The sequence below is a fragment of the Gallus gallus genome, chromosome 4 (assembly GCF_016699485.2).
Source record: "Gallus gallus isolate bGalGal1 chromosome 4, bGalGal1.mat.broiler.GRCg7b, whole genome shotgun sequence".
In the NCBI taxonomy this organism is placed as follows: domain Eukaryota; kingdom Metazoa; phylum Chordata; class Aves; order Galliformes; family Phasianidae; genus Gallus; species Gallus gallus.
Window position 1 is genome coordinate 72,619,007 of NC_052535.1, and position 15,253 is coordinate 72,634,259.

Below are 15,253 nucleotides of genomic sequence, written 5' to 3' on the forward strand. Positions count from 1 at the left end.
CGTGCTTTGTTGTATTTTTCCTGCCAAATAAAAAATGTGGTGAATACCAATATGATGCTCTTCCAGGAGTCTTGTTGTAAACAAAAACCATGCAGCACAGAACAGTAGGAAATACACTAACTTGCTGTTAATCCCCGTATTTAAGCAAGACTTATTTCTAGTAAAGTGGTTTATTAATTATCTGTTCTCATCTTTAATCAAAACAAGCAGCATTGTCTACTTTTACAGTTACAGAAAACATCTGCTTCTGAAGCAGTGTCTATTAGGACACATTTTGTATAAATTCAGATCTACTGTAATAAGGCAATCAGGTAAGTATATTAAACTACCAAATTTTTGAAGATTGAAATCTGGTTACAAGCACTACAGGAACGTACAGGTTACTATTTTAACTTACAATCAAAATGCGATTCTTATTAGCAAACCTGAAATTACTATCTTGGAAGAAAGTACACCTGTGCAAATACTGATCTGCAAGAAATTAAATGTAGAAAACAACTAATGTAGATTTCTTTCATTAAACACTTCCGTATTAAAAATGAAGTGGCAGAGAAAGGGCTACATTTCAGCTATCTTAATTTATGCATCGTGAATACATAGAACATACAGTTTCAGTAATTGTGCATGCCAGTTATAACAGCATCTCTTCAAGAACTGCTCAAATTTTAGTCACTTTAACAGGTTGATGAGTAGCTTCGATTCACCTTGACATTCCTCTGGAACAGGAATAAACTTAAGTTCAGAAATAAAGATGAAGTCCACTGCACAGGTGAGGGCTTTCTATCCTCTTACCTCATCACTTTCATCTACTTCAATTCCACCATCTTTGTCATCATCCATTTGCTTATGGATCATGCGAAGAGCTTCCAGGCTGAACCGGTCCTCCTCAGTAAAGCACGGTGGGCTGAGAGAACTGCAGGGATCTAAAAGGGGAAAAACAAATCAGAACAAAAAAAAAAAAATGTTAGTTCTATCTCTCTAGAATATGATGATTCCAAGCAAGATATAGGATGTGAATTTTTGTATGTGCATACATACTTGACTGCACGTAACTGCCAGGTTATAGATAGATGGCAAATTTTTTACCAAGAAAAAGAAGAAAAACATCCTCTTTTTAACCAGCCTCACAGAAGAGGCTCGGATAGTTAGACTCCTGCAAATTCATCCCCCACCCTATAACTATCTCTACTTTTATCTGTCAACCACTCTGCGTGATCTATCATTACAGCACCGAAGAAAACTACTGTCTCATTTCCAACCTCCTTTCTGAAAGCCTGGCAAAAACAAAGTGGAGGAGGATGAGAGCAAGAATAAGTTGTCATGTCCTGCAATCACAGCTTCATAAGCAAATGGCAAAGGAATGATAGCTATACTGCAGTAATACTGTAGACAGTATACACAGACAAAACACAGATTGCAAGTGAAGAAAGCACACCTAAAAGAAAACACAACTGACAAAAATATTTGATACCTCATAACCCTGTACACACTGATCAAAAGCAGCAGTATCAGAGCAGGGTTCCAGGTCAAAAATAGCGTATTTTTATCCATGCTTATTACAGAAGGCTCATGATTTATGTACATCTGATGGCTCTGCTTCCACCTATGTCAAATTAGGTATCTGTTCTTCACTTTCCACATGATGTGCCAAATACTGCTCAATTCTACAATGTATAACAATCAACCCATCATTAAAGATGTGCCTTTCACAGACCTTCCAATTAGTTAGTAGTTAAGTTTAACTAGCTCTGATGCATCCAAAACCAAATGATAAGAGATGCAGAAGAACATGATTTTTTTTTGTTTAGTTTAGCATTATTTCCCACTATACAGTCATTATTAAAAGGCACAGTTCCAATGAACTACAGCTAGGCACGCTCTGCTTAACCCACACCAATAAAAATACAATCGAAGGAGGCATGATCATCTTTTGCTTCTTCTATCTACCAGAAGACTAAGCTTTCATGTTGCAACAAAAGATATTAAAGGTTCATTTATATGTAACATGAATGAAACATACACAAATTGATAGGATCTAGAGTTTACATAGAAAAATAAATATACCAATTAAATTGGCATGATTCTGCTTTTGTGTGTTATACAATAAAAAATAACTCATAAGAAATGCCTAGAAGACTCTACTTGCATAAAGCTACAAAATTGAAGTACAAAGTTGACAACTCATAACTGAGATCTCAGACACATTAGCAGGGCTAATCCCTACTACAGACAGAGTCCAAAGCATTCTTTCTTTATATGCACATTTCATTACAGAGAAATTGACAGTTCCATCTGTGTCCATATATCAATCAAAAAAACCAACACAGCAGCACTATCACAAAATAGACAGAAATCTCAGAGATGCATGAAATAGTTGTAAAAAAGACATAACTAAATATTAAACCAGACCCATCACAGTTTTCAGCTTTGGAATGCCACTTGAAAGAAGCGACACTTCAAGTTTTTGTTTTTTTTTACATTAACAGACAGTTTTAACTTGCTTAACTTGTATTTAGTCCTAATTCTTATATAGTTAAAAATATCAGATTAGTGGTTAACAGTTTGCAAGCACTCAAATGCCTTTCCATTTTTCTCAGCTGAAAGGCCAGCTTTTCAGATCACAAGTCTTCTCACACTACACCTTCTCAACATTGAGGTTGATCGGTTTCCTAAACAGAGTACTTATAAATACACCTAAGAATAGAACAGTTCAGTTGGAAGGGGCAATCAAAAAATTGAGTCCAACTCCCTGACCATTTTAGTGTTAACCAGAAGTTAAAACACATTTGTGAAGGCATTATCCAAATGCCTCTTGAACACTGACAGGCATGTGGTACCAGCCACCCCTCCAATAAGCTAGTTGTACCGTTTAACTAACCCACTCTGTGAAGAACTTTTCCTTGTGTCCAGCCTGAACCTCTCCAAACCTTTTTCGCTTATTTAAACATGCAGGCACTTGAATAAGCTATAGCTCTTCAGTGAAGTAAACAGGCTGCTACTTATGCCTCAAATGTCCCATGCCCTTGGTCCCAGGAACACTTGATCTCTCTCAAAGACAGAATTCCAGTTGCTGTTTTTTGGTCTGAGAAACATACAACGGGAACACATCAAGCACAACAAAAAATAATCCACCCTAAACAGAATCCAGATTTACCTCCAAGTTTATTTTGATGCAATCAAATTAAAAGCAACATTACCAGACTTGCAACTGCCAATCCTCTCTTCAGAGAACAATCTCAAAAACACAAAAATAAACATACAAACCCACAACTATTCGTAGGAATACCTACAGTAAAGAACCCTAACCAAATCCAAAAAAAGGTTCTAAAGTACAGCATCTTGCCTCACTGGCAAAGCAGAAGCAATTCAAAACCTGTGATTATCAGAAACATCCAATTAGGATGAAAGACATGAGGAAAAGTCTCAAGATACAGCAAGCACCATAAATAAAAAGCCCAGCAGCAGCAAGTGAGAAGACTATTTGGTAATCATTTCTCACTTGGAATCCACTCTGTAAAATGGTATTCTGAGATTCAAAACCTTCTATTACACTTAAAGGACAAACCTAATTTTTAGGTCTGGACTACTATGTGTGTCCTAGGCTGATAGGTTGTCACAAATACTTAAGAGTTCAAAAACATTATCACAGCAAAGAGTACAAAGACAGTATCAAGCATTCATTCAGAGACTGTACCGGTAACTTCAATTTGATCCCTCATTTAATGAATAAATCATCAGGAATCAATGAAATAAACAGAAGTAAAAGATGATGTTCAATTGAGGAGGACAAGAGGCACACAAGCACACCACATTGTGAGGACATGCCTTCAACATAGGTCACAAGTGTAGAAATTTCAGACATTATGCTCATGGTAAGGAGGAAATTTGTCACTGAAATATTAAGCGTAATTCATGGCTCAACAAACTTGGCAGAAGCTTCAGGAGTAAACCTTTCTCCTGCCTTCAGCAAGTCAGAAGCTGCCTTCCTAGCCCTGACAGAGCAGGAAACAGCAGTCCTCAGCAGGCCACTGTTACTAACTGCTCTTGCAGGAGGCAGTCTGATAAGGAACTGAGTTCAGAGAGATCCAATCCAGTACACAGGAAGCTGTTTGTTTTTACAAATAAGGGGAAATTAGCACTTGGTTCTCCCTCTCCCTTTTAAAAGGAACTAAAATAAGACAAAGCCACATGAGAAACTTCTAGCTGAAGTTCTGTGCAGTAGCATCACAGCTTTTCCGTCCCATTTCCTGAAGGTAACGGGACTTAAGCTTACAGAGTGACACTGTCAACACAAGCCAGTATGAAAAATTAATTACACCCATGTCTTCAAGTGTTCTTGTCAGCAAAGCCCATGACATTTATTTTAGGAATACACATGGCTCCAAAGCAAAAGGGTGTAAGATCACAACACAGCCCATCATCTATCCTGCATTCACTTTTCCTCAAACTGTTGGCAGCATAACAGACTGCAGAATGAAGATGAACACGCCAACAAGCAGACAGCCCTGCAGTTATTGGCCTCATTTTGCACATGGACTCTGGAGCATCAGAGCTGTAATGGTGGCCAAAAGTGTCACAGGAACTCTTGTCAGATGCTTGCAGTTTTGATCTGGTCTCAAAAGCACCCTAAAGGCTTCTCAGTGGATCGAGACACCTCTGTAAGAGTAAAGGGACACAAAAAAAAACTTCATGATTTTCAAGAGTACCTGAAGTCAGGTGCATGCCTTGAAATTTCCCAATTAGTTTGCTTAAAGGAAATTGCTGTTGGGAATTACTTCAACAGTTGGTTACAACACACCATGTTTGCTCAGCACTCACCCAGAAGGAACAGTACTTTTTTCCCCTAACACTAACTAGAGCAGTCCCACAGAAGCCTACAATGTTTCCATGACTGCCTTTTTCTGATACATTCAGGAATATACCCTGTTCTGCTAGCTTTCAGGTTCCCCATTACTAAGAGGCCATCTGGGATAAAGGGAAGCTTCACACAAAAGGCAAGCACTATACTATAACGTCAGCTTCTTAAGCACATATTCCAAGCTCAAAATAACTGTACTTCAACAAGCTGTGATAGCAGAAGTGGGATTTCTCTGCATTTTTCAGAGTCAAAGCAGGTGGCCACAACACTTCCTGCCACCTCTCCACCAAACGCATCTTGCTCTCACTACAATTACTGTTTCCTTACAGCTTACATTTCTTTTTCTGACTTAGTTTTACACCGTACTTTAATACACTCCATTTTCTTCATCAATTCAGAAAAAAAAGAGAAAAACAATTTTTAAAGACATGGGTACAAATCTGAGCAATACACAAGAGATTACTGAAGTGTCTTGAAAGCGTTTTCACAAATACCACCACGTTTTAAACAGCTACTTACAATAAAAGCAACAAACATTCAGGTTTTATCTTAAATCCTTACATAAGGTGTCATTAAAATCTTCAAATGCTTGAAGAGAGATCCTCAGATTGAGCTTCATTTAATCTTTCAATTAACAACTCCCAAAGCAAATCACTCCTACTCTTAATAATTAAACTCCTCCATACGACAAGTAGGCTGAGCAGGATAACAGTTAACTTGACAATGTTATTTGTGACATTTATTTAAATGATGAGAGAAAAAAATAAAGTTCATCATTACAGCATATCTTTCCACTAGAAACGTTAAAGCAACAGACAATTTTGACAAAAGAGTGCAGAATACATTTATCTTCTAATCAAAATATTCATGTTACTTAAATGAGCTTTCTGAAAAGCAACGTGCAATAATACTAATGACAGCAAGAAAAGGGAAAGGGGTGCAGTGGGAAAGGAGAGAAAAAAGACAAGAACGTCCTGCTGTCTTTGAAGAATTTTAAAGCTTGGCAAAGCTTCACATTAGGCTTTTTTGCCACTACATGTCAGAAATTCAGATAATTTCTTCAATTGTTTCTATTAACTTATACCATAACAGATGGAATTCAAAAAATGAAACTCGTCTGCCAACCCTGGTACCTGAAATACTGTTTCTGAATACATATATACATATATATAAAGTTTATTGATTAATGACACAAAGGGAGGCTGGGAGGTGACATGACTTGCAGTTCTGCTCTGAAAGAGTTGCCATAATTCTTTAAAATCAACTAAATAACCTTCATTTAACAAGAAAGGACACCCTAAACAACCTTAAGATAAATCAACATCCCTTCAATTTGTACACAAGTGATCTTTATATCAAGCACAAGATCAAAAACAAATCTGTTTTTGCCACTACTGAGAAGCATCCATTTATTTTGCTGTTTCATTATCTTTGGTACAAAGGCTGATTATGTTTACACATGCAGAAATTTGATGAAGACCGGGGGTTTTTTCCTGACAAATCACCATCAACTTCTGCTTTCACCACACCAACAAAAGGCAATTGTGAATTTGAATAGTACTTTTTTTTTTTCCTCCAATAGCACAATGAAAACTAGTGAACAAACAGCTCATTACTTAAAGAAGGAATTCTAGCACTACCAAAACCAAGTCTTAAGGTAGGTTACAATTGTTACTTCTCAAATCCAGATCCAAAGCTGTGAAACAAACAGCAGGACAGACACAGTTAACTTCAGATCAACTGCTAAGACACAAAAAGCATCCTGCACAGTTTAAGAACTTTCTGACAATAACTGGTTATTCAAAAGAAAAGATGTGAAAGGAATTCAAGAGAATAAAAGTTGATGTCAAATCTAATTTTCCTTTAACAGATACAGAAGCAAGTCTGCCAACAATGCTTGTTGAAAAGGTAAGCTATATACAGAGTTCTGAATACATTATTCATGTTATGGATTGTTCTAACAAAAACTAAGGATCACTATAAACATTTCACTTAGATTGTAAGTTAACTAGCAAACTACAGCACTTCTTTGTGACTAGACAGAAGTCAAGAAGATGGATTTATGACTCCTCCATCTCTTTGCACACCTTCCCCTGCACAAGGGGAAAAGGAACTGGACCACACGTGTATAAAATGTTCAAAGACAGTTGGACTTGAAATAGGAACTCCTGCTAGCCCCAACTAAGCAGTACAACACGGGGAGATGGAGATGTATCTTAAGCAAGCCAATGACAGTTCTCCCTTTTTCCTCCTTCCATCCTTACCTATAAACAATATTTCCTATACACATGAACAGTGAAAGAAAAAAATGACAGATGTGTGTTCAGAGAAGGGCAATAAAGCTGGTGAGGGGTCTGGAGCATGGGCTCTTATGAGGAGAGGCTGAAGGAGCTGGAATTGCTCAGTCTGGAGAAAAGGAGGCTCGGGGGAAACCTTATTGCTCTCTATAACTACCTGAAGGGAGGTTGTAGTGAGCTGGGCATTGGCCTCTTCTCTCGTGTGACTAGTGATAGGATTAGAGGGAATGGCTTCAAGCTGTACCAGGGAAGGTTCTGGTTGGACATTAGAAAACACTACTACTCTGAAATGGTGGTCAGACACTGGAATGGGCTGCCCAGAGAGGTGGTGGAGTCACCGAGCCTGGTGAAAAGGAACACCTGGAATGAGGGATGTGGTTTAATGAGAACTATTGGTGATGGGTGGATGGTTGGACTGGGTGATCCTGTGGGTCTTTTCCAACCTTGGTAATTCTGTGATTCTAATATCTCCTCTTAGCAATATAGAGAGGTATATCTCACTTCAGTAAACTTCATTATATAGAAGAACAAGGATAGAAATTTAATTGTTTAAAGTTCAGATGTGCACTATTTAACACACCTTTTAAAATGTATGATCTACTTTTTACTGTAATTACTAAAATCCGAAATTAGAATACATTCAAGAAAAAAATTCACATAGGTTCAAAAATGACCCCCATTTATAACCAGTCCTGCAAGAGAAACAAACCTTAACTCAAACAAAACAACTAGACAGTTGCTGTGTTCGCCTTGTACTACTTACTTCTAGAAGCCATGGTTATTAAAGAACTAGGACTATGAATTCAGTAATCAAGTTCACGTGTCAACAGAAAACCAATTAATCTGATTAAGCTACAGGTGCATATTCATATAAACTAAATGACTGTTAGTGCATACCGTAATTAAGTACATAATGGGTAGCTAAGCTTTCTACATGCTTTAAGTCTAACTAGTTATTTTCTCCTGCTATAACAGCTTCCTCCTTTTCTAAGGGTGCGAAGTTAGATGTACTTTATGCTTGATCATTTATGTGAATGCACACAAAAAATCTGTCAGCTCTTAACAAAAAACCCCAAACCAAGAAGACAGCACAGCATTTAAGCCACTTTCTAAATTTGGTCAGGAAATCAGATTTAAGGATGACCTGCAACTGCCTATCAGTATGCCCACATGGTTTCTGCAAACTTACTACTAAATTCTACTTACTAACTGAAGTCTTACTAACTAAATTCTATATTAAACCTCATCATCTTGCTTAGAATTGCACACTTATTAACACCTCTGCTATGAATTAATCTCACAGCCTGATCTTTAGCCTTCCGGTGAAAGCTTGCAGTCAGTACTCAGTGTACCAATCTGTATTAAGATACAGCTCATGAGTTAAGCAGAGCATGGGCCACTACATTTCTCTGTAGAGGACAACGATCTGCAGAACAGAACAACCTCATTGCTGTGGCATCACTGACAACTTAAGTTGTTCCAACTTTTCATGTTGAAAGTGCAGATCAAACCTCAGAAGGAAAACAAGGGAGCAAAAGTACCTGAAAAGGACTCCCACCCCACTAGACCTTTTCTATTCAACATTATGTAAAAGACAAGTGTTAGAAATGCAGAACTAGAACTTAAAAAATACCTTCTAACACCCAAACCATTTCACATTTAGGCAATTAGAATTAAGCATCCTAAAATTATAAATTAGAGGATAGTTTTAAGTCATTTTCATTTAAAATTATACATAAACTCACATCTGAGCAAAACCAGAATAACTCCACTTATATTTGTTTTCACATGTGATTCATAATCATATCCTATATCCATGAATCAGGCACATAAGCATGACATTGCTGACATTACTGAATTACTTCAAGTCTTTTACACCATCCGACCTAGTACATATATTATTAACTGTTCTAACCAAGGAATCAAATTTAATCCTCTGTGAGCAGCATCTGTAGCATCATCAAATCCCTCACAGTTCCTGTAACAACATGTTGTCAGAATGTATTTATACTTTAAAAGAGCATATCAGAACCGTACAGCTGAAACCTAATCTACCAAAATGTAATATTATAACAAGCCTCTAACATCGAGGCACCTTTTTTCATTGTAGGCAATCTCCTAGAATTCTAGTGTTTGAGCATCAAATTTATTAGCCTATGCCATCTTTATACTTTCAGAAATCCAAAGGTGCTGACTGTAGAGTCATTTCCCTTAATTGATAAGGCCATAATTAAACAATTCCCTCCAGCACGGAATTTTGAGCCCAAATATCAATTTCTCTAAGTAGTTCAATTAGCCTACGTGAAGATTTAGTAGTGCATGCTGCTAGCTAGTAAAGGACTATTTAATTCCAGAAGCTTACACAAACTGCTCTGCAGTTAGCACTCAAGCCCCACTCCAGACTGTACAACCACACTGCACAACTGGCAATTTTACTCCTGCTAATACACTGCCTAATACTTTTCTTATGACAAATTCCACCAAGTGATAAACCAGGATGACAGCAGTAGGTTTGTCAGCCCGGTTCACCTTGGGGGTTTATTTCACGCAAATAAGATCCAAATGGGTGCCCTCATTATTTGTTAAGGTTTTACAATGTGGAGAAAAGAAAGATATTCACATACATGCCAATAACATAACATTATTAATGTTGCTGCTCAAACTTAACACAGGCAGTAATGAGTGTGTCAGAACAAACCACAGATATACATATCTTAAATACATTTTGGCTGGCAGGGTTTTGATAATGTATTCTTGAGTCTATAGTAGTGAAGGGCAGAGTTGGCCAACACTTATCCCTTAGATGTTAAAGTGGGCATTAAAAAAAGAAGCCAGCTCTAATACAGGGAGGAGACGCCCTGGAAGAAAAGCAGTAGGCTTATACCTCCAGAAAAATACTGAGAAGCCATACAGAATAGCAATGTGTAAATCTCCTGAATTCTCTAGGTTTGCCTGAACAACACACATTGCTAAGTGCTACTTCTCCATCAGTTGTTCCAACAGCACAAACACATCCAGGATGCAAAGAGCTAAGGCAATCATTCCACATAAGCTCTGAAGAAGAATAAGCCAAAGCACAGTGCTAAAATGATTCAAAACTGTTTGTAGCTCTGCCTTCCTGCCCCATACTGCTCTCTTCCTTGTACCAACAAAAGCACATTTGTGCAACCATGCTGCAGGAAGGCTCAGGGAACTAATTCAGCATGAAAGACTTGCAACTGCAAAGGAGAAACCAAAGCAGAAGCAGGCAGAACTGCACAGCTTCTAAACCTCTCACACAGCAGAGCTCAGCCAGCAACACAGCAAGTGAGCAATAAACAGAAAAACAGAATGAATGTAATGGAACAATAACATCTACACTGCTGAGAGAAACTCTGGTCCCATACCTTCAACTGCCATCCTCACTACTGGGATGCACAGGACAAGGCTGTGCCCTAGAACACCTGCTGCAGGCAACAACCATCAAGCTGAGATGATGTCACATATGCAGTCACCTGCAACAAGCTGATGTGTGGCTGCACATAATACAACACAAACTCTACATATTTCTGCATTCGAGCTAATTGTTTTGACCACTTTCCAAAAATGTAAGAATGAGAACATGCAGTCAGATTTCAAAATGCAAGATCTAAACACACACAACAGGATCTGTCCCAAAGCCAGCAAACTGACACCTGTCTACACAGCACCAGGGATTGGAGGCTTTCATTTTGTTTTAAATTGTTGATTTCATAACAAAAGAATTTCCTGAAGAGAAGAAACAGCCAGACAGGTATTTACAGAGAACTCAAGGGAAAGCACAAGCAAGTATGAAGATCTTTAACACTGTGACAATTGAGATTGCAACCACCTGCATATAAAAATCAAGTTTAATGTATTTGTTTCTTCCTCTCTTCCCAGTGCAAGTAAAAGATAAAATGAAGGACAGTAAGCTTTTTCCAGAAAATGACTACTCTTCAAGAATACTTCATGACAATTATACATAAAGCTAACTAAAATTTTAAGAGTCTTACAAGAGACTTTAAACACTAACAGCGACATGCATCTGTCAGATTTCAAAAGACTGAAGCTTGACAAATGACGTACCAGATTTATTTAAACTCCACTGGATACATGCTGTAAATGGAGCTGGATCTCTCACACACTGAATTACTGACGCTTATGCTACTTACTGCAATAGGCACAAGGAGAATAAGTGGACCAGTGCCAAATTCCAATGCAAGTGTTTCCACTACATTACTCTTTAAATATCAAATATCAACAAGAACAGGCAATCCATCATTTCCAATTATCAAAACGAAAATAACTTCTAAAAGGTAAGAAAGGCCACCTGCCCTTAATGAAATCAAAAGCCAGTCAGAAACATGAAAGATAAATTCTACTTCAGTATGTTCAGTTAAGATTCTATTTCCCTAGAAGTGAATTTCAATCACAGAAGGCCTCTTATTTCCCACAGAAAAAGTATCACAAATAGAATATATAAAAAACTTTTACAGAGTTGTTTGAAAAAGCATTGGAAGTATCTTTTGTCAGGTGTTCCACTGCTGTTTTATAGCCTCCATAGATGATAAAACACCTTTGAAGTTTATTCATATTTCAAAGAGAAGCATATTCCTTAATACCTTGTAGTTTCTCTCATGTTTAATTGAACATAAGGAATTGTACTCTATTTTCATGGTCTGTTGTCATGCATCAACTGCAACACCTGACTAAGCTGACATCTGAAAATCAACTATTCCACTTCATTCACATGCATCAACTAGTACAAATGTTATAATCTTTTGTGCATTAGCACAATGATTCATGCAATGTAAGTCTTCGTCTTAAATGTGTTTTTCATAGGTAATAAATTCAAAGTAATTTTCATACCAAGTCATCTGCTGGAGGCAGAGGAGGACAGTGTTTGCACTTCTGAAGAATACAGAACACAACTGATATACAGATGATATCAGAAAAAGTTAGGAATATCATGTCTTACTCTCTAACATAGATCTAGATTCTCTTTTAGTCTATTAAAATACAAAAGAAAGTTTCCCCTTTTCATCGTGTCACAATTTTTACTAATACTTCAATCAGTACATAACACACTGAAGAGCTTCCAGTTAACTTGAAAACAGATTAACATTAAAATATCCTCTGCAGACATTTTGAACTGTTTACAGAGGTTATATTCACTCAAAACAAGTTTTACTACCAATGCCAAACAAAAGCTAATTAACATTACCAAAAAATTAATCATACTGGGAGGAGAAAAAAAACCACAATGGTATTCAGAAATTCTCCACCATGCAGATGAACCCAAAGTCTTAGAAGTGCTCCAGGCAGACCAAAGAATAGCAATATTTGCATATGTAGCTACCCCATGAAAAGTGAACCCAAGTTGGAAAAGAAAGGCTGCCCTCTGTTGCTCTGAAGTGCAACATCACAAACGTAAACTTACTATGCTCACCATAGTCTAAGCAGACAGTTATCTTACAGAACTTTCTCATTTCCAATATCTATGTTACATCAGCCTATACTAAACTACAGGAGTGACCCGTTGCCCTGCTAGCTCAGCAGCTATCATTCTGTACCCGGGGAGGAATAAACACATGCATCAGTATAGGTTAGGGGCTGATCAGCTGGACAGAAGCTCTGCAGAGGACTTGGGCATCCTAGTGGATAACAGGGCAGCCATAAACCAGCTGTGTGCCCTGTGGTCAAGAAGGCCAGCGTTATCCTGGAGCGGGTTAAAACTAACATAGCCAGCAGGTCAAGGAAGGTTATCCTCCTCTGTTCTGTCCTGGTGAGACCACATCTGGAGTACTGCGTCCAGTTCCAGGCTCCTCAGTTCAAGAAAGACAGGGAACTTCTAGAGGAAGTCCAGCAGAGGGCCACAAAGATGATTAGGGACCTGGAGCATCTCTCTTATGAGGGAAAGCTGGAGACTCGCTGCTGAGAGACTGTTCAGCCTGCAAAAGGGATTTCTAAGAGGGGATATTATCAATGCTTATAAATATTGAATAGGCAGCAGTCAAGTCAATGGCACCAGGCTCTTTTCAATGATGCCCAGCAACAGAAAGGGCAATGGGCACAAACTGGAACACAGGAAGTTCCATACAAATATGAGAATGAACTTCTTTACCCCGAGGGTGACAGAGCACTGGAAAAGGCTGCCCAGAGAGACTGAATATCTCTTCAGAAGTCTCCACAAAACCCTCCCAGATGCTTTCCCATGTAACCTATTACAGAGAACCTGCTTTAGCAAGTCCCTTCCAAACCCTACAATTCTGTGACATTCTATCGTATCCAGGTAACCCCTGCTTTTGTTGTCATTTGCTTTTTAAGTAAAATATTGTACTGTTTGACTGTGTGTATACACACAGTCAAACACAGACTGGCAGCACGCAGCCAATTTTAATCTTTTTTCAGAGGCTTATTTTGACTCTAGCACTAGCACACATTCTTAAAACTTTTGCGTTCCAAATCTTGTGTTTAACATACCTGTTCAATTTTATAAGGCTTAAGAAAACAAAATGTTTCAATCTTACATAAATTCAATGAGACCACTTATTTTCAGAAAGCTGCACTTGCTCAGTAGTCATGTGAAGAGGAGGCTATGGTGATTAACAGCAGCCTGCAATCATTTGACAGCAGATGGTAAACTCTATTCTGCAGCGGTAGACATGGGACAACAGTCAAATTATGTGCTCAGAGAGTCAAGTTACACATCAAGTAAATCTTTTTTGCCAGGAGGACATCGCAGTACTATGGCAAGCTAGCCAGAAGATACAGAATTTCCACCCTTGGAGGTCTTCAGGAGACGGACAGAGAGCTATGGATGACCAGCTCTGGTTCTCTTCCTTATAGCACAAGACTGAATTCCAGGGGTACCTTTCAATTAACATCTGTCACCTCCTTGTATGTGGAGACGTGTTGTGTAAACAACCTCACGAAGGCAAAGCTAAAACTGTACTTAAACATGACCACATCCAGTCCCAAAGAAGTAGTGACGTGTATTTCTAAGTGAGACACAGCCTTGTGCTGTAATTAAAAGAGAAGAAAGCTTCTGGCACTGTTCATAGCTCCAAGGGGATTCAGTGATGTTATGGTACATGACATAAGCAGCCTCACCTTTACTGTCACCAGCTTATCTAAGATTCCCTAAAGAGATGAAAAGAGATCAAGGTTTAATAGCTCTATTAACATTCACACAACAGTTTGTAGGCTAAAAGTTTCAAGAAGGGTTAATTTCTTTTGCAGAAGTCTAAGGGAAGAAGAGGAAAAAAACAGCTGTTTCGAAACTCTTTCGCTGTTCCTATGAGCAGAGAAGGTAATTTATGAACAAGTGTTACATAAGTTACTGCACTACAACTGCAATCTCGATCAAAAATAAGATTCAAGATGCTTGTAGCTAAAGGGGGGAGGGAAAGGAATTACAGAGAAGCGTAGCAAAAGTATCTCACATAAAAAAACATCATATATTCAAAAATAAGAATCTGTGACTTGATCCACACTTTTAAACTGGAAAGCTGTAAAAATGGTTGCAATTAAATGCACTAAAACAGAGAAGCAACCAAAATCAGAACAACTGAAGTGGAATTAAGGAGATCTGCAGTATGAAAGCAAACATCACCCTGAAAAGGTACCCAATTTTATTCCTATAAAAATTCACTCTTAAACAAAAAGAAGTTCCACCTAAACAAGAAAAATACTGATAAGAGAGCTCAATTGTAATTACCTGCGGCAGCACACTATAGAGGAAGCCAATTCAGGGTTTATAAGAATTAATTCCAATCTTTTCTGAACAGCACCAGCTGTTCCATGTAACTGTACAAGCTGTCAGCTTGAGCATTATTTACTGAAAGGTGGGCTTTAATGCACTTAAAACCTTTTCTCTAACATTTGCCAGGAATAGCTTACTCAGTAAGGGGAAATAAGATAAAACATTTAGTATTCAATCAAACAGCAAAGCAATATGTAAAAATCCATGTGAGCATTATTTAAGTTTACTGTTTTATTAATGTAAACACTTGGAATTATCATTGTTTTGGGTTTTGTGTTTTTTTTTTTAATCTACAAGCTTTGAGAATACAGAAATCAGTAGGGAATATAAATT

At 37.9% G+C, this 15,253-nt stretch overlaps 1 protein-coding gene across 7 annotated transcripts in view; it reads right to left on the reverse strand.

Annotated features, from left to right (window-relative positions):
- Positions 1 to 15,253, reverse strand: part of STIM2 (stromal interaction molecule 2) — a 70,508-nt gene that overhangs the window by 31,193 nt on the left and 24,062 nt on the right. For 5 of the 7 annotated variants that reach the window (XM_025149900.3, XM_420749.8, XM_004936132.5 and 2 more), the window contains exon 2: positions 793 to 923. In XM_025149900.3, coding sequence (XP_025005668.1) covers positions 793 to 923 — 131 coding nt within the window. Of the gene's footprint in view, positions 1 to 792; positions 924 to 11,241; positions 11,322 to 15,253 lie in introns of those variants that run through there. The other 2 variants (XM_046940611.1, XM_046940613.1) reach the window with 1 other exon arrangement.